This window comes from Ochotona princeps, chromosome 6 (genome assembly GCF_030435755.1).
Source record: "Ochotona princeps isolate mOchPri1 chromosome 6, mOchPri1.hap1, whole genome shotgun sequence".
Classification (NCBI taxonomy): Eukaryota; Metazoa; Chordata; class Mammalia; order Lagomorpha; family Ochotonidae; genus Ochotona; species Ochotona princeps.
This window is the reverse complement of record NC_080837.1, coordinates 48177819-48201581: the sequence shown is the minus strand read 5'-3', so window position 1 is coordinate 48201581 and position 23763 is coordinate 48177819. Positions and strand designations below refer to the sequence as shown.

General features: G+C 41.9%; 1 protein-coding gene across 1 annotated transcript in view; it reads left to right on the top strand.

The window, feature by feature from the left end:
* The window catches only part of STXBP6 (syntaxin binding protein 6), a 300347-nt gene extending 292577 nt beyond the window's left edge, over positions 1-7770 (top strand). Inside the window, exon 6 of the mRNA XM_058666277.1 lies at positions 7389-7770. Coding sequence (XP_058522260.1) covers positions 7389-7394 — 6 coding nt within the window. The 3' untranslated portion in view covers positions 7395-7770. The remainder of the gene's footprint in view (positions 1-7388) is intronic.
* Positions 7771-23763: the final 15993 nt, after the last annotated feature.

Here is a 23763-nt window from a genome sequence, read left to right as displayed (position 1 = left end):
ATACCTCCTAGGGAGAAAGTCCTGGTTGTCAGCTTCTTCGAGACCTTGTCAATATGCTCTGCTCCTCTCAAGGCCATTGCTTTTGATGATCAAGAGCTTAGTTTGCAGGTCTGGCACAATAGTTCAGTGGCTAAATCCTCACCTTGCATCCAACGGGATCCCAAATGGGCACCAGTTAGTGTCCCAGATGCTCCTCTTCCCTTCCAGCTCCCTGCTTGTGGCCTGGGAAAGCAGTCAAGGATGGCCCAAAGTCTTGGGACCCTGCACCCACATTGGAGATCCAGAAGAAGCTCCTGGCTCCTGGCTTCGGATCAGCTCAGTTCCAGCTATTGTGGCCACTTGGGGAGTGAACCAATGTATGAAATATCTTTCTCTCTGTCTCTCCTTCTCTCTGTATATCTGTCTTTCCAATTAAAAAAGACCTTTTTTTTAAAGAGCTTAGTTTACAAAAAAAAATTAAATGTTCACTTTCTTTCTCTTTCCATCTGAATGATGGGGAGAATGATATGGATATATAGGAAATTGTGTAGAGTTCAGAAATCCTATGTCAAGATCCTAGGTCAATACACAGCTTGCCCCCAAAGCACCCAAAGAGTCCATCCACCCATGTTCCTCAGACACTCCTTGTTAAAGTTTTCCCACACAAGGAAAACCATAAGCCATCTGAGTCTCATCAAATGCCAGTCCAAATAGTTAAGCAAGCTGACAATAGGTGGGGGGTGGGAGGTGGCTTTGAAAACAATGACATACTGGCTAAGGAGAGGTAAGCCAAATGAGAAGACGTAAGCTAAAAACAGAAGCGGGGTTACGACCCAACTGCAGGCAGCTGCTGCATACTCTGTTACTGAGTTTTCACCTGGAGTGGTGCAGTAGAATTCATTGACAGCTAATGCAGAGCAAGATTGGGACAGAGGGCAGAGGCCAAAGCGGAGAAGATGCTTGTTCCTATATCAAACCTGCCCCAGAGGAAGATGAGCAAAGACAAGCAGGAATCATCTGGGCCTCATTTTACTCTACGAATTGGAGAGCTGGTGTTTGGATGCCCTTGTGCTAGAAGGACACTCTTTAGATGCCCTTTGATTGTTTCTCCTCAAAGCCAATTTCAAAACTAAAAATTTTCCACCTACATTTATGAATAATCAATAAGTGTAATGCAGAAATTTAGTGGAGAACAATATATATCCTGGGGAACTGGAGCTGTGTGTGGCCGAGTTTAAGGATGAAATGTGCACTAAAATCCCATCTTCATTATTCCCCTCTGGGCTGTTCTTTAATCGGCTGTAATGACATGATGTTTTTAAAATTGTTCAGATCAGCAGAAAGAGTTTTGATGAGTCTCTGAGGTAAAATCTTATATGGGGCGAGTCGCAGATGCCATGGGAAATATTACTGATGCCTGAAAGATTTGGAAATATTAGTCTTGCACTTATAAATCTAGAGAAAATGGATGTTTGATGGGTTTTCAAAATTGATGAAGAGCAAGACTGATTTTTCCCAGCTGATCTCTCAGATTCAAGGCCATACCTGACAACTGTAACTGTGTCTGGATCCTAACTGATACCCTGAATGAAGTTCATCTAGAGAAGTAGGTTCAGAGACTGTGGCTGTCCTGAGATGTCTTTTTTTAATGTATTTATTAATTCATTAATTTAAAAGCAGAGTGACGCAAAGGGGACAGGGAGTCTTGGATGCTGCTCTTTGCTCTGCCAGGATTGTGCTTGCCCAGGCTGATTTCTCATCATTGAGGTCACTCCACAGACTCCTCCCTCATCAGGTCCTCCTCTTCTCACCTCCATGTTTTATTTTCTTCACAGTAATTGTTCTTTTTGGTTCAGCATTAACTTTTTCTTTCCAACAGAGTGTGAGTCCTGGGAGAGCAAGAACCTTAACTTGGTTCTTCACTGCTTCATTCTGAAGTCCAAAAATAGTGTCTGGGACATGGTAGATGCTCAGGTGATGTTTGTTAAGTAGGTGAGGGAAGGAATGGGGGTGGGTGAAGCATCCAGTGCTGCTTTACACGGGAGACCACCTGCTACACTCATCCACAAGGGACCATAAGCTTGCAAGTGTTCTGCAGACTTCAGAGGGTGCACCAAGACGTCAGCCCAGCTGTTCTCTCTCTCTACGGTACCAATATTTGGGTCCACAGTTGATAGAAACAGTTCTAAAGCTGAAGCTGATGGCTGGGTCAGCCGTGTACATGGTTTTCAAGATGGAATGGCAAGCTATAGAGCTTCGACATTTTTTAGCATTAACAGTCATTCCCTCACCCATTCACTCAGTGGTGACCTATTTTTAAGGACTGTGGTTTCTCTCCTTTTCTATGAATTGTTAGGCACAGCGTGTGGCCTGTCCTCTTTACAGAGCTTGGAAGACAGGTCTGTGGGAGAGTTGAAGAGGTCTGCAATGTAGTGTGGGAGGACTGGATCACTGATCTTACGTCCTTCCAAGCCAGAATTGTGAACTTGAGAAGATTAGAGGCAAGCTTCACTCATATGCTTCATTTACAGTAATTTTGAGTTGGTAGAAATTTCCCTACGGTCACCTGGTACAAGTTTCCAGCAAATGCAACATGTTCTATGACATGGCTAATGAATAATTGCCCAAACCTGGCTAGAATACATTTAACTACACTGTAGGGCAGGCAGCCACTGTTTTACTAGCTGGGAAAACTTTTCTGAGTATATTTTCCAATAAAATTGATTCTTTGTTTTTCTTTAAAGAACGTGCTCTGTGGGCAGTTGGGGGATATTTTTAAGTTTGGGAGTTGAGCCATGTGAAGTGAAATATTTAGAAATGTTTAGAGCTATTTTGTCCCTTATGAAAACAAGATTGAGAATAACCTAAGAGAAAATATAACACCATTGGCTTTCTCATTCATAAACACATTCTGCTTGGCACTTCTCCGACATTCTGTGAGGTGAGGGCGACTGGAGTTTAAATTCCATTTGCATGTTATCCCACTGTTACAGGAAATTATTTCTCCTTGGCTAACTCTTATCATGCAGATTGCTCTAAAATCAGATTACAGCTGCGTGTTTTGATTGATTAGTTTGTTCTGCCTTTTCTAAAAAAAGAAAAAATCATGTAGTCCTCTTATTAGTGAGAAAAAATGAAGAAAGCAATTGTAACAATTATTTGTGGTTGTTTGAGAGTGTTTTTCCAGGCAACAGGGCAATCCATGTACAAAGTTGAGGCAGAAACAAACTTCTCAACAATCAGGAGCAAATTGGTGAAATAGCCCAAGGAGTCCCAAAATGTCATTAAATGCAATTACATCGATGTGACAGTAATGTCAGGTCATTCCAGGAGATGGACAATGAGTAAAACTTTAAAGTTTGCATCTACAGGGCCCAAAGAAACTTCTCTCTAATTCCATCCCATCCCCAGGAAATCATTTAATGTGGTCACTTAATGGGATAAGAGATGTTGGGACATGGATACTCTGAGCTCTGCAACTGCACATTCTGGTGTAAGTCCCAGCTTTGCATTTGTGCAACTTTCAGCATACTTTTGGACCTCTCTGCATTTGTTTTCTCATCTGCAAAATGGTAATACCAATTTTTTTTTGCAAGATTTGGGGGAAGAATAAGAGACTATCTATGAAGATCCTAGAAATGCACATAGCTCACCCACGTGATTAGAACTGTGGCAGCTGCCAGGTTCAGTACTATTTTTCCTCACCTAGGACCCTGTCCAGCTGCAGACACCTTGACTGGACACACAACTCTCACCACTTTGTGAGTGTATCCTCCTGGAAGGTGACCTTGAGGATCTGCACCAAAGCAGCAGCTGAGGCCTGTTATGGCCTTTTGTTCTTTAGCAAGAGCTGCCTGTTTGCAAGGGGGATAATTCGGGGCAGGAGGCTGAAACACATGCAGCCCAGACAGAAGCACTGAGAAGGCGGGTGAGAGGAGGCTAGCAAAGAAAATCCTGGATAATGTGTTTAATTTGATCCGTTCCCTAGAGTCATTAAAATGCATCCTCCCCTGGACTCTGAAATTCTTGAGCTGAAATAATCAGTCCAACAGGCATTTTGCTGGAAATAATGGAAGCATGCTTTACCACGCATTCAAAATCCTCAGGCCTGTTGAAACACTGCCCTCCTGTGTTTTGGGATGGAAGCAACCTCTTTCAGAAATAACAGCCAACCCAGTTTCTTGCCTAACAGACACAAGGCTGATCCCCAAACGATTCATATAACCTGACGGCTTGGGTTGGGTTGTCAGACATCAAATAACCTTGCTACTAGAGAACAAGCAATAGGGAAGCACAGATGTCTCTGGCTTATTTTTGGGGAGTTCATGATTGGATATAGAGAGCATTTTGACTTCTATAGCTTTCTCTCACAAATGGAGATGGGAAATACTTCACAGTACTGACAAGTTTCCTTCCTTGTTCCCTTACTCTGTATATTGTTCTCATTTTTTAGAAGACATTTATTTATTAATCTGAAAGGCAGCATAGGAGAGAAAGAGAGATGACATTGGTTGGTTTACTGCTTCAACTGCCAACAACATCCATGGGGGGCCAGACTGAACTCAGCGAGGTCTCCCATGTGAGTGGTAGGGTTCCAGATACTTGTGCCATCACCTGCTGTCTCCCAGAGCGTGCATTAGCAGGAAGCTGAAATCAAAAGCAGAATGAGGACTTGATTTAGATGCAACCATTCTAAGCATTGTCCTGATCACTGATCAAACACCTGCCTACCTTTCCTCTCATTTTTATTTCTCCCTTTCATTTACTGACTAGCTGCCTTAGCAGGGTAGTTAGAATATGAGCTTTGGAATCAAACAATCTGGGGTTCTTCTCTCCACCTACATGATCATAGATTTATCTGTAATCAGTAGGTCACCTGGATTTGAGATCTGGATAAAATGGCAAAAACTGCATTTTTTTTTTTTTGATGGTCAAACTGCATTTTTCACATAGAAGTACAAAGCACTCCCCATGTTTTATAGATTGAGAAGTTACTTTCTCGTGGTCAGTGCTTGTTTCCAACTCCTACCTCTACCCAAGACCTACCTCCACAGTGCTTTCTTCTCCCACTACCAGGCTTACCCACTCTCATAATACACACATTCATTGTTCCTGCAGTGAGCTGAAAACCAAGGAGTAGAAGTAAACATTGCAGCATGTAGTGTCAAAATTAAATATCAGCTACCCCCAGCCATCAGATTCTCACCAGCTACTGTGGGTTCAGTTGGTCTGAGCCTGAAAATATCTCCTGGTTCCCTTCCTCTGATCCTTGGTTCACATAAAGTAGTTTGGCCACTTCCAAGTGTTGCTCTGGCTCCTGACAACTTTTCAACCCTCCAACTCATGTGTTTCTATTAATCTATTTTCTAAAGCAAAAGATAGTTCTGTCCTATGAGGAATATTACAGTTAATAGTCAGTTAAATGTTCACCCTTATTACATGTGTAATGTCGTAGAGACCATATGAGTCTGTGGGCATTTTACCATGCCAATAAGAAAATTGCCCAAAAGCTTTAATGTCACATAATTCACAGCAGAATGAGTGAATGTTTATGAGAAATAGTTGAGTCTGGAACATGAAGAGCTTGAGAGGAGCCAGATCTTGGTGGTCACAGAATTTTAGGTCAATTATTCCTATTTTTCATGGGGAAAGGGACAGCACATTATTAAAAATGGGTGCAAAATGGGAAATAGCCTTGGAATATTCCACAATTTATCTTGGGCTCTGTTCTGTAAGGGAATAGAGCATTTTTCACAAAGAAGTCCAAAGCACTCCCCATGTTTAGCTTGGGTATAGCTTGGGCTGAGACCATCTGTATGTGATTGAAGCATAAGATGTGTAGAATAGCAAATCCAACTGCTTCAAGGTGGTGTTCACCTGTTGTGATCTGTATCAATATCACCTGGCATGCACAGCTGGAAACAGCCTCAATTAATAAAGAATTTTGAAAAAGAGATGCTTTTACCTGGCTTCCTGAAGATTCTGAGTACTAACGTCTTCCCATCAGTAGGGTTCCTCCCGAATACGTGTTTATGTAACAGTTCCTAGCGGGATTCTTTAACTCAAAACTTTAGGAAGATAACAAAAGGATTAGGTAGCAATGTCTGGGCCCTTGAAAGAAATTAGGATCACACAAAATGTACTATATAAACAGTAATTTATTATAGTGTGTCCCAATTATCTGTTCTATCTTGTTCCTTAGGACTGCCTGGGTGTCCTACCTGCACATATATGGTTTTGCTGTGAATGATCTGTAGCTCACACTGCTTCTGCCCCTTGCCAGTGGAATTGAGAATGGACACTTGTTTCAAGAACCTATAAAAGTCACAAGTATTGCAGAAATTTTTGCTTTATACTTACTTGAGTTGAATTGCTTAATCCCTTCATTCTTGTTGGTCTGATACTTCCTTTAAACAAAAAAAAGCCAACTTGATCCATTAACCGTTGCTGTGCTGTCCCCCTCACCCTCTTGCCTCTGCCTCCTATTCCTCCTCTTTGCCTAACTTCTAGTGTAGACTCTGCATTTGAGATCCCAGACATCATGATTGGCTTTTCCCTGAATTCCATAACCGTTTTTCTAGAACTTCTTTTTAGATCCCCTGTTGTTCTGTACACACAAGCCAGCTTTATGACTTTTCTTACTTACTGTTTTGGTTATCTGATCTCTATCAAACAAACCGCCTCAAAACTTTGTAACCTAAGACTGTAATGCCATTTATTTGTGATTCTGCAACCTGAGCAAGTCTCAGTTGGTATAGCTTACTTCTTTCCATATGTTGTCAGGCAGGACAACATAAGAGTGTTGGAAAATCCATTACCAAGATGGTCATATGCACAGAGTGGGTTAGTTGGAGTTGGCTCAGAGTTGGGACTCAGTGGGGTCCCTCAGTTAGGAACTAGACCTTTCTCTCATAGAAGCCTCACTGCATGGAAAGCCTGGGCTTCTTACAGCCTGGCTGTTTCAGAATAACAGGACTTCTTATTTGGAAATTGACTTTCTCCAAAGAGCACAAGAGGAAGTTGTTAAGCCATCTTCATGCCTGGGTTTAGAAGCATCAAAACATCTCTTCTACCACATTTTATGGGTAAAAGGTATTCCAAGGTAATCGCAGGCTCAGATGAAGAGAAAACAGACTGCTTTTATGGGGGAGAGGCTTAGGGGAGATAAAGCTGTTGCATTTCCTCAATAGACCTCAAGGAATATGCTGCCTGATTTATGTATTAATGAGGATGACAGCGATGGCACAGTCGTCTCTTCAGATTGAACATTCAGGGTTTAGGGTCTTTGGTACCAACTCTGTCTCACAATTAATTTTCTCATTTGCATATGGGATATTTGAAATTTCCTTATCAGTTGGGAACAGTTTCTGTTCCTACATTGAATTAACAATGATTTTTTTCCCATTGAGCTGTGACATGAATCATGACACCATCCAACATCCACTAGGAAGCCGAAACTCACTGGCTTTGTGGTGCCAACTGATGTCACCTGGGGCCTCAGATCTCAAGCCTGCTAAAATAAGGACATGCAACTTGTCATCTATGTGCCAGAGCAAAGCAAGCAGGATTCTTTCAGTGAGAAAGCCCTGAATGGTATCCTTACAAACATAGAAAAAGTGTTGTTCCCCTATCTGTTGTCATGTAACAAGCTCCCCTCCCCACAGCCCTCCACCCACATCTATTAAGACCACTCAGTGGCGTTCAGATGGAAGATGGTCTGGTCTTCAGGGTCCAAAACAGAATCTTTCCATGTCTAGCACCTTGGCATGGATGACAGGAAAGCTGGGTTCAGTGGGAGTTTTACTGCAGTGTTGACATGCATCCCCTCCAGCATGGTGTTCTCAGGGTTGTTGCCCAGCAACCACTGCCAGCCTAACATGTATTCCAAGGACTATGTGGCGCTTTTGTACTTAGCCTTAGAAGTTACACACATTCCTTTAACTGTATTCTCCTGGTTACTAGAAGGTCACAGGCCAGTTGGAGTCAATCAATGTTGAGGAATCAGACGCCTTCTTCTGATGGCGGCATGGCAGGGTCGCATTGTAGATGAGCTTGTGGAAGGTATGTCATTGTTGTACCTACCTTTGGAAAATGCTGTCTGTCGCAGCTGATTTGGACCACAGCGTGAAGTTAGATGAAGTTTAGGTGAAGCTTCCTGCACATCTAGTTTCATGCCTATCTGTTGAAGGACAGTCCCCCCCTCAAAAAAAGCCAAACCACCAAATGTCCAGAAACCCAAATCTCAAACGTTCTAGGCAGACTGAAAATTTTGCAAGAAGCAGAGTTTCTGCTGAGACTGCAGGTCACCTTGTTGACAAAGCGTGCCTGATAGGTGTGAGGTGTCTTCACCTATCATTTCTCTCTTTAGCGATTGTGGTCTGAACATATCTGAGTGAAAACAAAGTTCTGTTAGATTCCTTTTCTAGTTAGGTCTGTTTGTTCACCGGAATCAGTTCCTGTAACTCATGTTTACTTATCCTGTTGCCTGAGATGTGGTGATTGTTTTCAAAATCCTTTGTGATCTACCATGGGAGTAGCTTGTATGCTATTGCTTAGTTATGCTATTGTTTGTAGTAACTTTTATCTACCTATTTGCTCTGCAAAAAATTGGCATAAGTTGCCCCAGAAAAATTCAATAAAGTGTGTATTGGTTCATCTCGCCTTTGCATCCCCTGTGTCCCAGATTTATTCTCAGTACGAACGTCACACTTCAAGACTTGGTCCCCACTAGAATGAACCCCGAGACCTATCCTCTCTTTTGTTTCCCTTACCCTCACATTTTTCATGGTTCCAGGTAGCTTCCAATTTCCCAATCCCAGAGCTCACCTCATTCCATCAACAATTTCTGGAGCTCTCTCCCTTACAGAACTTATCTAAGTTACTTCCCATTTCCTCATACTGACCCCATTAGATGATTGGAGGCAGCACTTTGTAGTAAAAAGAGCACTGAACTGAGAAGTCATGTCCTAATGCCTCCACTAATGAGCTGTGTCATCCTGGGCAACTCACAACCATGACAATTTTCCCATTTGCTAGATGTTAGTAAAGTGGGTTTGTGGAATAGGATAAAAGGGTCTTTAGCTTCAACTCTAATCATTTCTACATCTAAACTGAGCTAGCAGCATAAATGGAAGCAGTAGCTAGTCACTCTAACCTCACTAAAAATATTTACTCAGTGTCTAAATAATTCTGGGTCACTGTATAAGGCAAGAAAATTATCAACACAAAATACTTACTAGAGAAGAATTTTTTAGTATTTATTTATTTGTAAGGCAGAGTAACAGAAAAGGACAAACAGGGAAAAGGATCTTCCAACTTCTGCTTCACTGTCGAAAGCCAGCAGCCTGAAACCCCATTGGACCTCCATGGAGGCGGTGGGGATCCAAGTACTTGGGCTGTCATTTGCTGTTTCCCTGGGTGTAATAACAGGAAACTGAACTGTAAGCAGATAAGCCAGGACTGGAGCTGGCACTTCTGTGTGGTCATCCCAAGTGGCAGCTTAACCACTGGATCACAGCACCTGACTCTGCTTCTGAATTTAAATCCTCAGTTTGGGGAGCCAGTGCCCTGGTTCAATCTGCTAATCCTCCACCTACAAGTGCCAGCATCCTAATGGATGCCAATTCATTTCCAGGTGCTTCACTTGCAATCTGCTTGTAACCTAAGAAAAAAGCAGAGGACAGCCCAAAGTTTTGGGACCTTACACTTGTGTGAGAGAGCCAGAAGAAGCTCCTGGCTTCTAGCATCAGACATGGAGCTCAGCTGAAGCACTTGCACCATTCGTTGAGTGAACCAGTGGATGGAAGATCTTTCTGTCTCTTCTTCTGTAAATCTGCTTACCAAAAAAAATAAATAAATTTTTTTAAATCCTCAGTTTGCTGAGCTGGATAAACTACAACTTTTGATTTTTCAAACGCACTGACTTTTGTGAAAGATTTGTTTTTAGTTAGTTAGTTAGTTAGTTAGTTAGTTAGTTAGTTAAGAAGACATAGTTACAGAAAGAAAGGGAGACACACACATACATACAAAAAGATAGAGAATTTTTCATTCCCTGGTTCACTCCCCAAATAGCCACAATGGTCAGGGCTCAGCAAGAATAAAGCAAGAAACCTGGGATTTCACGCAGATCTCTCAGGTGGAAAAAGAGTCAATCCACCTGTTGCATTCCCAGGCACATTAGCAGGAAGATGATTAGAAGTAGATGCAAACTGGAGTTCTGATATGGGATGCTGACATTGTAGCTAGTGGCTTAACCAGCTGCATCCTAACACGTTTCCCACTACAAAAGAGTTTGAAAATTCATTGCAAGACATAAATAGTTAAAACATTAGTAAAAAAAATGTGACATATGCCAATCAGGAGTTGGCTGTGATTCCTTATAAATAATCTAGGAAAAATCTAGGTTCATTCAGTAATGTGGTAATTCATAGACTGTTAAGGTTGTGTTGAAGGTAAGACTAATTTAACATGGGCTTTTGTTTGATTCTTTAAGCCTAGGGTAAAAACTATATGAGAACTTTATTATAGCATCAGGGTCAGTGAAACATATATTCCAGATGCAGGGATTTGGGACAGCAGTTAGGCTGCTGCTTGGGATGCCAATATGCTGTAACAGAGTGCTTAGTTCAATTCCTGGCTCTACTCCCAATTCCAATTTCCTATTAATGTATGCCCTGCAAGGCAGAGGTAGTGGTACAATTACTTGGGTTCCTGATTCTGCCAGTAAGCTAAAATGAAACAGAATAAAACAATTTTAACTATATTCTAGTTTGTGGGAAGAATACACTGTTCTGCAGCACCATACATTGCACCTGTAGCCATTCAGTTTCAAGAAAGTCATATTATGAGCCTGGCACAGTGGCCTAGTGGCTACAGTCCTCGTCTTGAATACGCCGGAATCCCATAAGGACGCCGGTTCTAATCCCAGCAGTTCCACTTCCCTTCCAGCTCTCTGCTTGTGGCCTGGGAAAGCAGTCAAGAAAATCTACCCTATCCCATTCTAACTACAAAGTTTTGTTAGATGCAAACAAAGATAACTCTCCTTCTGCTTTTACTATTTGGATTTTTTAATTTCTTTTTCCTCCCTAATTGATTTGAGTGAGGCTTTCAATACCATGTTGAATAGAAATAGCAAGATTGGGCACCCTTGTCTTGTTCCCGATGGGAAGAAGAAAACTGAGTTTTTCTCACCACTGAGACGATCTGCTGCAGCATTCTCATTTATGGCCATTTACGTTGTGCTACATTCGTTTGACACCTGGTTTTTCAAGAATTTTTATCCTGTATATAAACAATGTTAAATGATTGGTGGAAACAGTTTCCTACTCACTTGATCCAGGAAAAAAACCACAAAATCATGCAAATCAAAAGGCTCAAGTCTTTGTGGTCACTTTAAGGACACTCAAGAAAATGTTGAGGCCATCAAGTGTGTGTATATCCAAAAAGCCACCACATATCTGAAAGATGACACATTAAAGAAGTTGTGTGAGTCATTCCTCCCTCAAAACTGTAACTAACGGCATAACTCTCACACGCTCATAAAATTAAACATGTATCCTGTGTTTTAAACACAATCTCAGTATTTTAAGTTTTTTGTTATTGAATCTATTCTATAATTTTATGGACAAGTAGATTAGAGGTTCTCAAAGGCCCCAAATGTAAAGTAATGACATGGACAGGGAAGTTTTCTTTATAGCGATTTGATTAGTACGCATTATATACATGAAGTAAAATATCATGCTGTGCCCCATAAAAATGTGCAGCTATTCAGTGTTAATTAAAAATTTCTTGAGCTATTTAAGGAGATGAAAGCAATCTAACCTAATTTGATCATCACACATTGAATACATGTAACAGATTAAAACTCTGCATCCCTTGGACTGGCACTGTGGTACATCAATGACATCAGCAACCCATATGGGCACTGGCTTGAATCCCAGCTACTCATTTTGATCCAGCTCCCTGCTAAAGGCCTGGGATAGCAGCACAATGTGGTCAAAGAACTGGGGTCCCTGTACCCATGTGAGAGAGCCAGAAAGACTGACTACCGATTTCACCATGGCTTAGCCCTGGCCATTGTGGCCTTCTAGAGAATGAACCAGCAGATGAAAGACATTATTCTCTTATGCATGTGTGCTCTTTTCTTTTATCTCTCTCTGTCTCTCTCTCACTCTCTTTCTCTCTTGCCCTGTCTGTAAGTCTGCCTTTCAAAATAACAAATGTATCTTTTTTTAAAACCCTCTGCACCCCATAAATATGCACAAATAAAATAATTTCTGGAATATAGGAGTAAGCATCCCTTCCAATGATTGAATGCTCATTTGCATACCCATGTAACACATTTTAATGCCTGGCTCCAACTCCTCAGTGCAGCAGCCTGCCAATGCAGACCCCAGGGGGCAGTGGTGATGATTCAGGTTCCTTCCACAAACCTTGGAAATATGGATTAAGTTCTCAGCTCCTGGCTTCAGCCCAGTCCAGCTCCAGCTCTTGGAGTGATCCAGCACATTGGAGTTCTCTATCTGCATGTCTGTCTATGTCTCTCTGGTTCTTAAATTTAAAAACAAACAACTAGTGAAATGTTAAGGACTTGTATGTAATGTATCTCATGTCTTTCAATCTCCTATCCTAATTTTACTGCAACTCGATTATATCCTCTTTTGTTTAAAAGTCTCTCATGCTTATTGTTGAAGATGAAGCAAATATAACAGCCTGTACAGAAACCATTGCTTAACCACCTGTAGTCCTGCCATCATGACAAGAGACATCAACACTGGCCTTTTTTCCATTAGAATCAATCTGTTCTCATCTGGAACTTGCTCTTCGTTTCCCTCAGCAGCATGCAGTGGCTGTTTCCTGGAAACAACTAAACACATTCTCTGTTCTCAGTCCTGAGTCTGAATGTCACATGTTGAGAAATCATGTGTTCAGAAATTTTGGCTAAAAGAAAGTTCAATCCAAAAACATAATTTTCAATTGAAGTCAAAAGTGTTGTTAGTGTTTTGTTAGTAAAACTGATTACTCAACAGAGTCGTTGAGTTGCTTAGATGTGCACACTTCTAATGTCTTCACCTTTTTTGCATGTATACAGTTCTACTTGGCAAATAAGACAATCAAGGTTTATTTCTAATTCCCAAATATCAGAAGCTTCACACAATAAAGAGTTGTTTCATGCTCACACAAAGTTGAAGAGAGCGTAGGCATCTTCATTCCTTGGCTCTACAGTTAGGATGAGTCAAGGACACACACTGTTTCTATTCAACAGTTACACCACTTGGAACACTTGACAATGAAAGAAAAAAAGAGTAGGGAATCACACAGGTGGTTTTATATTCAGGATGGAAGTGTTGTACTTCGTTTCCTCTCATATCTTATTGGCCATAATCAATCACATGATCTCGATGTGACTTTGAGGGATAGTGAGAAATGTAGTCTTCCTCTGTGATTATGTTAAAAAAAAAAAACAGAGGGGTCACTGTGGTAGCCCATTGGATTAAACCTCTAGTTGCATCACCTGCATCTCATATTAGAGTGCCAGTTGGAGCTTGGTTACTCCATTTCAGCTTCCTACTATTTTACCTGGAAAAGCTGCAGCAGGTGGCTCAATTATGTGGTCCCCTACATCCATGTGGATTTCCTGTTTCTTGGCTTCAACCTGACCCAGACCTAGCTGTTGCAGGCATTTGGAGGGGTAACCAGTGAATAACACGTATTTCTGTGTCTTGCTGTCTTGCTCCTTCTTTCTCCCTCACTCACTGTCACTGTGCTTTTCAAATCAATAAAATTTATAAAAACACAAAACGCAAGTTATTAAACACATGATAGGGTCACTCATAAATGAGCTACTCTTCCATATCTACCTTAATCCATTTGTTCTTTTCAGCCATTGTAAAACTATTCATTGCACAATTAATTTGATTTCATGATTCAAATCTCTCCTTGTGGCTAAAACAGGAAGGGTTACATGCAAATGCACACACACACACACACACACACACATACACACGTATATACACACAGTATCTCTTCCCTACAATGCATTGCTACCAGCCACTAAGCTAACAGCATAATTTGGGTATGCTAATAATAGATCCTTGCACTAAACATTATTCTCTGTCAGATACTGTGCTGGGTACTTTACTTCCATGCATTATCTCAATTGATCTTCATAGAATTATGTGAGGCAGGAATTAATTATTATTCTCATTTTACAGATGAGGAAATGAAACTTAAATAAAATAATTTGCCCAAAGTTACACAATGACAAAGTGGCCGAGCCAGGACTGCCATATGAGTCTATCTGGCTCCATCGGCTGCTATGCTGTGGAGGTTTCCTGTTAGGAAAGTTAACACCAGAGTAAGTGTCAGGCTTTTCCATTCTCCCTGCCACAGGGATTCCAAGCCATTCTCGGCTCCTCCTGACAGTGAATCCTGGCAATGTTGCCCTCCATGACCCAGACCAGAACTGCATGTGGGTCAGCTTCACATTGTGCAACAGAACAGTGTTTATCACTGCTGTGCTCTGCCTCAAAGCTTGCTTTGTTTTCCAACCTGTACTTTAGACTGAACCTGATACATAGTAGTACTATAAAATGTAGTCTGGGCCCCCTGGGTTGCACTTGATAAATTGTTGTGCTTATCTTTAAATGTTTACATGCACCAGTTTTCCCTTGACAGCAAGGTGGTGAGCTCAAGACAAAAGCCATGTGATCTCTGTAGCCCCTAGCACAGTACGAGGCAACATTAGAACCAACTGTAGAACTTGTGTTGATTTAGCTTAGGCAGCCAAAGGATATGGGTAACCTATTGTCATCTCTGTGCCTCAGTTTACCTCTCTGAAAGTCAAAGGCTTTGATGAAAAGAGACCTAAGGACCAGCCCAGCTGTATAACTTCACTTATTATTAGGGAGGGATCTTAATCTGGTCATATACTCACAGGCTAATCATTTCAAATACATATGACCTTAACTAACTGTGTTTCCAATAAAGAAAGTTACATTTTGAAGTGTCAAAAACCTATTATCATAAAATGACTAATAATGCAGCCAAGAGCCATAAAGTGAATCTTGCCCAAGTCATTAATCAATTGATACACTTTAAACAGAAGCTTCCTTATGCATATTGCTAGTCATTTATTCAAATCAAGTAAATATTGTCTGCATGGTCCACTGAGAAACTGTAGGAAGATTTATTAAACAGTTGAGAAGATTAAATTTCCTGGAGAAACTTCACAATTAAAGAATCTTTCAACAAAAAGTTTTCAAGGAGTTGGACATATTCTGTGTGCTGTACCTGTGTGCTGTGTATGCGCTGAACAGGGTTCTAGCACATGGTCGAAGGCAGTGAGGTCTGAGGTTAATGCAAATTCCACCTATGTCATGGAGTGACTGACCCCTAGGACAGGGAACAGTGCCACTCGGGTTGTGACAAAGCCCTGGCAGCCCTGTGCTTTCTCTTAAGTCAAATGACTTACCTCCTTTTGAGATTTGTCAAATAGTTGCTTGCAAAATCAAAAGTCTCAAACTTAGGTGGCTCTCTTTTCAGCGAGTTGGTATCTCGTAGCTGGATGTACCATTTCAGTCTTACTCTACACCTGCTGCTGCCACTATGAGGAGAGGATGGAAAAGGACATGCAACAAAAGATCTCACACTAGACAGAAAGAAATCCTCAAAACTTCTTCAAACATGGGATTACTTGCTAATTGTAGACAATGACCCACTTCGTCAGCCCGAAACCAGGAACTGGGGGAGCTCATTCAGGGCCACCCTTAGGAGTGGCAGGGACCCAACTGCTTGCTATTTGAGCCATCATTTACTTCTTCCCATGGGTGCACATTAACGGAAAGCTGGAATAGGGAACAAAACCAGATACTCCCGCATGGTGTGTGAAAGTCCCAAGCAGTATCTTCATTGCTGTACCAAAGGTTCACCCCAAACCTGCCTTTCAATTTCATTTTCATGACCTTTCTTCCTCTGCCTTAATGGGACTCCTTTCTTTACAGAGTCTTTCAATAGTGGGGTCCTCTGGGTTTTAACCTAGGTCTTTTCTCATCTTTAAGGCTTCAACTGCTACCTTGCTGTTGCATCAATGTGTGTATTAACACAGATTTCTCCTGGATTTCTCAGAATGTTTTCCTGACCTCTGAGAGTAAGCTTGTGCTCTACTCAATCCCCCATCATTTGCCTGAATTCTCTTCACTATTTTCTCTAAAGAAATGGCACTACCATCAGCCAAAGGACTTCTGCAGAGCTGGGTGTCATGGGCTTCTCCTTGCTGTCCCAGGTCAGTCACCAGATCATGCCAACTTTCCTGCCTAGTCATTCCATGATCTGCCCATTTCTCTCCATCTTGACCTCCTGTCGAAGCCTGACAGCCTTTTTGCTTTTGGCTCTCTCCCTAATCCACTCAAAGTAGTCATAGAAGGTCCCACAACCCTGCCCTAGTCAGAGTTTCCAGCCTCATCTCCCCACTTTGCTCTCTATTAGCAAACAAACGAGACAGCTTCTTCCACTCCTATCAGTGTCTGTACCTTTCCCTCGTCCCCTGATTTCCCTTCTCCAGGATAGAATCTGAAGGTCATTGTCTTGACCTTTCCCTCATTCTCCAAACTATTAGGGCACCTATCCCATTTTCTTTTAGCTCATTATATTTTTCATTGGTGGCTTTTACCAACTGTAACAGAGTAATTATCCCTCTGTGTGTTTGATAGCTTGCTTGTCCAAAGTGTGCGTGCTGGGGTCAGATTTCACAGACTTAGATCCGAGCCCTGTCATCCATTCACGTCCCAAGGAATTCACATTATTTCCTTGTGCTTTGATCTCTTCCTATGAAAAGAGGGCTTATGATAACATTGATTTCACACAATTTGGACATATGATTAGATAGTTTAGTCTTTACCTGGCATATAATAATCATTCAGTAAGTATTAGGAAGGAAATCTTAGTAGGAGCTAAATATTTGTTTTCTGAGAGAATGGAATGCCTTTCTCATACAATAAGAATGACCAGATTTTTGTTGTTAACTCCTGGATACAGAATCCAGGTAAACGTGAAAGGCTTTTTCCCTCTTGATAACTCTCCAGATGTGTGAAGCCTGGTACTGCTGTTTGTAATCAACCTTAAGCTTGACTCCCAAGCCCCCCAAAAATCTTTTAATGGCCTTGTTTATTATTTTACCAGAGTACAGTAGAAGTGGAGCTGCAGGTCTCATAGCCTCACACGTAAAACTGTCCTCATTCCCACCAAAGAGGGACAATAATGCAGGAAGCACAGGGCTCGCTATCCAAGAGCTTGCAGAAAAAGCAGGAGCAAGGAAATTTCCCTGGCTCGCAGTACTAGCTGGCAGAGGCTGGCACTTGGAGCTAATTCTGTCAAATCAAATGCCAGAACTACCTGGAGAGTGCATAATCTGGGAGTGAGTGTGGCCTAGAAGGGAAATAGTGGGCGCCTCCTCCAGGGCTACCACTCTCATTGGACAGCACGAACACCAGGACAGAGGCAGGGGTGGCTGTACAGAAGGGCACCTGCCAGTAGGTGTGTGGGCTGGATAGTAGGTTGGTTGGGTTGAGCTGGGCTTCAATGCCCATCGACATGTGCGAGAGCTAAACGGGATGTGGGATAGACTTGATTAGCCTGTGGTGCATACTGGCAAGCATGGGAACCAGGGTAGGGGCAGAACTGGTGGGGGTTATGGGGAGTCGCCCCAACTAGGCTGCAGCTCCCACTGGTTTGCGTGAGGACCGAGTATGAAGTGGGCAGGATCGAACTGGACTGCAACGGGTGTTGGTTCACGAGGAAGACAGGGCTGGAAACAGAACAAACCCAGCAATCCCAACGACCAGCATGGGCATAAGCTGATTGGTGTGACGGACGGTGTCGGACTCTGTACTAGCAAACTCGCGCAAGAATCAGGCCTGGGATCATCTCAGATGAAGTTTCTTTGGAGATCCCTCCAACTGAACTGCTGATCTCAGAACCCCAACCATGAAGAGACTGTCAGCCAGTGGATTCTGAATAAGGTTCATTGCGATTGAAACTGCGAGACTGGCAGCAATCCAGAACTGATGAACTATCAAAACTGTATGAGCAGCACCCTCAGAGTGCGCCTCCCGTTGGGGATCTGGGATGGGGCTTTTCCCTTTGGGTGGGGCTTTTCCCTTTGTTTTTTTCCCTGACCCCAGATACAGGGTAAAATGATATTGCTGTGGAAACAATGGTATTACCCACTTTCACCCTGTAGCCCTTGACACTTTCTTCCCTAATCATCTAAGTAAGATTATTTAAAAAATAATTTAAGAAATAATAAAAAAATAAAAGTTGCTCGGGGGCCACAAGGACTCCCAAGGGAACAAACAAAAAAATATTTTGAAGATAGATTTTACAAAGAGAGAAGAGATAGAGGTCTTCCTTCTGCTGGTTCACTCCCCGGTGGCTGAAGCAATCGGAGCTGAGCAGACGAACTGGCATCACAGGGGATGCAGGCGCTGGCAGGCAGAGGGTTAGCCGCTAGTCACCAGGCCGGCCCCATCTCAAAACAACAAAATGCAGTGACTTTATTTGGATGAAATAAAACTGAAATCCATGCATAGGACAGAAAACCAAAAAAAAAAAAAAAAAAAGAAAAGAAATTTCCCTGGCTCTCCTTGTCCTGTACAAGCACAGCCTCCCAACCCTCAGGACTGACAGTCTGGCACTTGAACCCCTAGGGAAAATTGTGGCTTTTAGTAAATGAACAGTCCTTGAAGTTTTCCTTCAGGAGAACAGGTACTATTTAAAGCTCTGCAGTAACAGAATGCTAATGCCCAGGAACAGCAGGAGCATGAAAGTATGCTGCAATGCATGACAGGACCCTAATTAATCAAGCTACTCCCTGCCCTGGCTGCAGTCAATGCACTTTCTCTAATTGAGTTCAGTGCCACATGGATGAATGTAGTCCAATTAGGATTAGAGTTCTAGAAGTTTATAGATTCTGAGAACTAGAAGATAGCCTAGGGCCCTTAAATTCCAAAGCCTATTCCATGCACATCAACAATTCCCTCTTTTATGTGTGGCCTAGCCACAGGCCTCAACTTTCTTGGATAACAACCATTAGTACAAGGATTGAAAGGCCCCGGGTTGTACCTAATGTGGAGACAGTTCTCAGTAAATCTACACAGTAGGACTCTGGGTAAAGAGAGTCCAGACATTTAAATGCAACAAGGAAGATACAACCAAGGTTTGCAGCTAGAGTTAAGAAAGAGCATTGCATGACAAAGGAGAATTGGGTGGGGATTCTGATAAGGAAGAAGTATGAAGCAAGGCAGCAGGGATGAGGTGAGATGGTGTAGAACTAAGTTTTCCACCACTGGGGAAAACACTACTCTGAGATGCCCACTAGTCCCACAGTGCACTGCAAGCTAGGAAGAAGTTTTCAGGGATTCAACCCATCCCAACAGTGGTATTCAAGAGAAACACAAAATACTATTTAGTTACTAAGTGATATACTGGATTGAGAGTCAATCCTGGTCTGACTCTACCACCACTTGAGTCTTCTGACTCTTCCACCACTTGAGTGACTTCATAGTTCTAAAAGCACTCTCAATGTTAGAAACACTTGGCAAACTCAATGCTGAGCCGCTTCCTTTAAAAGTTAGTGTAGTTAGAACGCTGCATCTTGTTCAAGAAGGTTGACATACAGCAATTCCAGACCCCAAGCATTTTAGAACATGAAGCAATATCAATCCAACTATTATAAGTAAATATATCACAGTCTAAGTATTCTAGAGGGTTGATGAGACATGCAGCCTCTAACAGAAAGTAGCACAACACCTGTTCCAGTATAATTTCTTTCCCACTCATCTCCTTTAAGGATCATTCTAAATGTCACCATGTACAAACTTTCTTGATTATCTCAATGGAACTGTGCTTACAGAATTCCCAACTGCAGCCCCAACTCCAGCTCTAAAACCTACCACTGCATTTCTGCTGAGGCACTGCTTCCCCAGGACTGTTCCCAGCCCAAGACCCAGCATGACTGGGATGCGGAGGCACATCCATTCCTAGATTCCAACACTAGACATGTTTGAATGTTGATGACTAGGAGGATTTTTCTGAAGTTGTTGGGGAATTCTGCAAAGCATAGTTTGCATTATTTTGATTTTAAAAATACATTCATTTGATGGAAATAAATATACTTCTTTGATGACCTGGATGCCATAATCTGCATAATATAGAAATATTCACACAAAATAGGTATACCTTTTAGACCATTTTTCTCCCGGTCCATTACTCTGCAGGGGTAATTTGAGTAGGCATTGATGATGATAAGCATCATAGTTTAGAAGATGTTAAACCAAGCTTATCAAAGCTCACATGGAGAAATAAATTAGGCAAACTGAAGTAATTGAGCTAATGAAATTTGTTTCTAAACATCCAGATCAATTAAGCTCCAAGCATTTAGTGGGATACTTGCTCCGTAAGACAGTGAAAGGCTGCCATATAAAGGACAGGGACTGGGAATACTAATTGAGAACATCTAGAAATAAAGATAATGGAATCTCTTGAAGTTTTGCTGTTAGAGAGTTGCATGCTAGCAAAATCAAGAGCAGGTAGTAATGCATCCATGTTTACCTTCCTTAGTAAGGACCTCATGGATTCCAGTGTTCAGAAGACCTGATACTGGGAGAATGGCCATTCCAGAGAAAAGCTTTCCATGAGGAAACAGGCTTAAGTGAGGTGTTGTGTTTTCCATGGAAATGTGGAAATCCCAGGCACTAGAGGTTAGGAAATTGGGGAGAATTTTAGTCCTGGTGCCACTGTGCTTCCTGTTGCTGAACCTTGGTTTTCCTGACCTATAGAATGAGAGCTCTAGACTAGATCACTTCTTACATTCCTTGAATCTCTCAAGCTGTCCGTATTAAGCCAGTTCTTCCTCCTGTAGAACTGTATATCTATGCTGTGTGACTATGTGATGAGTACACCCTCGCAAATGCATGTGGAAAGACCAAAGGTCAGAGGGAAGAACTAGGCAGCCCTTCCCAACGCGGCCCTATCCTGAATCTGGATGGTTTGACATATCCTTCAACCTTCTTTGGTTATGTGTTCAATATTGCTCTGAAATTAACTCTAGACACTCTTTGCTGTGGTGGTGGTAAGTGCAGAAGTCTCACCAGGCACATCTCTGAAACAACTGATTCTTACAGTCATCTGTGCGTGTGTGACCCACCGACAGATCCAGGCTGAAGATGCAGTGCCCTTGCACTTCCACTCTCTCCGCATCCCTCACTATCAGACACACATACCCCGGTTCTCAAGACTTCCTAGAAATGACTGGTAATGTTGCTAAGTGGTCTCAAGTGTTTTAGAAACATGTATTCCTTGAGACATTTTCTTTAGTAACACAATATGTGCTCTCTGTATGTATTACACAACCTACACAAAATAGGTATTAAAATCATAGAAACTATATAGGAATGGAAATAGAGATTTTAATTTCTCTGCCACATCCCAGAGTTTCATCCTGTAATCCACCTGAACGCATACTCAGTGTTCAACATAAGGCTTACATTCTTGGATTTGGCATCAGCCTGATTTGGGATTGAACCTTGACTATCTCAACTGAAGACAAGATAGCTAAACATCAATTTTTCAACTATAAAATCATAGTATACTTCCTTATAGTATTATCATAGCTATTTTCATCATCTAGACATCCTCCATATTCCTCTTCAAATTTTAACAATTCTATCTCATTTATTCACTCATGTATTATCTAGTCTATAAATATTATTGAGCACTATTTGCACATTAAATGTTACTCTAATTGATGAAAGAACAGCCAGGACAAATGCAGTCAAAGTGTTTTCCTTCCAGGAGTTTGTATCCTAGTGGGAGAGGCAAAGATTAAACAAAAATGCATTATCTTACTCTAAGTAATTAGCATTAGCATTATCAACATGCAAAAATGAGATAGGGAGTGGTATGAGTGAAAGCAGGGGCTATTGTAGGTTTGGGACCCAGATGTCCTACTGAGAACTGACTTGTGGCTACTTTCCTGCATGGAACCAGGAGAGAAGCCGTCTGATGGTATAGAGGAAGAGCACCCAATCAGAGGGATGCTGACATGCAGCTTCTTAGGCAGATAGACACGAGCTTGGAACATTCTAGTACCAGTAGGAAGCCAATGTAGTCCAAATGAGAAATGCAAGGAGTAACCAGATGATCTTGGACACTGAAGTGAGTTCCAGACTTTGAATTTTATTCGGAGAAGTATGGGGAACTACAGGAGAGCCAATTAGCAGGACTTTGCAAACCCAAGTCCCATACCACCAAGTTCAAGGATCGCTTGTCTCAGCTATGCTTCCCCAGAGGCCTGGGGGTGCTAAATGAGGCTTGTATTTTTGTCTGCATGCCTGGTTGCATCCTCAGATGGTTTTGTGTATAGATGACTCTAAATATCTGGTCCTGATGAGTCAGGCCCACAGCACAGACTAGCAGATAGGCACACAGAATGCTCCCACCTGGCAGGGTTCAAGTCTAGAATGACAGCATGAGATTTCCAAAAGTTCTGAAGCGACCTTCACTCACTCAGCCATTTCTCTCTGTGACTGTTCTCTGGTTCAAGAGGTATTTGAGGTACAAAAGCTTGCAACCATCACCTGTATGGGAAAATATATCACAGTAGATGTGATGTGGATGTGATCTAACTACAAGGTCTTACTCTACTATTTAGGTAAGTAGAATTTTTTTTATTCAAATGTCTAAGACTAATTTTTCTATCTCTTTTGAGCTTTCCATTGACACTTGGCCATGTAGAAACCCAGTGGCTGTGTGGGAATCAGAATGCTGAAGAGTTTGGGGCACAGAACTAACAAATTATATATAATTTGGATTCTCCAAAGATTCTTTGGTCCACTGTGTAAGAACTTCAATGTAGGAAGCACACATTAAAGGATAGAGGCCAGTTAGCAGCTTCTTAGGGTGGCAATGTTGCCACTGGTAACAAGTTGGGATACACCTATGGTAAAGGTGGAACTGTCAGATTTAATTCATGCAAAGTATGCAGGAAAAAAGTAAATTAAAATAAACTTGGATATTTGTGCATGATTTTCTGCGGAAATGGTGATAATACTTATTCAGACAAGAAAGAATACAATATAGCAGGTTGGGGTGAATAGAGATGTATTTTTTTTATGTCTGAAACAATAAATTTAAGATGCTGATTGGGCATCTCAGGCAGTTCAGTATTTGGGGTTTTTTAAAGATTTATTTATTTTTATTAGAAAGGCAAATTTACAAATAGAAGAAGAGAGAGACAGAGAGAGAGATCTGACATCCACTGGCTCACTCCCCAAATGGCCACAGTGGCCATAGCTGATCTAATCTGAAGCCAGGGGCCAGGAGCATCTTCCATGTCTCCTACACAGATGCAAGGTCCCAAAGCTTTGGGCCATCCTCTTCTGCTTTCTCTGGCCATAAGCAGGGAGCTTGATTAGAAGTGGAGCCTCCAGGACATGAACCAGCGCCCTTACAGGATACCAGCATTCGGAGATAGAGGATTAGCCACTTGGGTCACCACTCTGCCCCCTCCTCTCCTTTATGCCCCCAATACCACATGCCTAGTATTTGTGTTTTACGCTCAAAGAGAAAGGATGTTGGCACTAAAAGCAGACTTCTGGTCATTCTTCTAGATTGAATTGTTGATACCAGCAATTCCCCCTCTTGTCAGTCGTGGGACATTTATTCTTGGGATGACTATATCTCCCTTCTGCACTGAATTTGTGGACATTCTCTAGCCAACTGGATGTA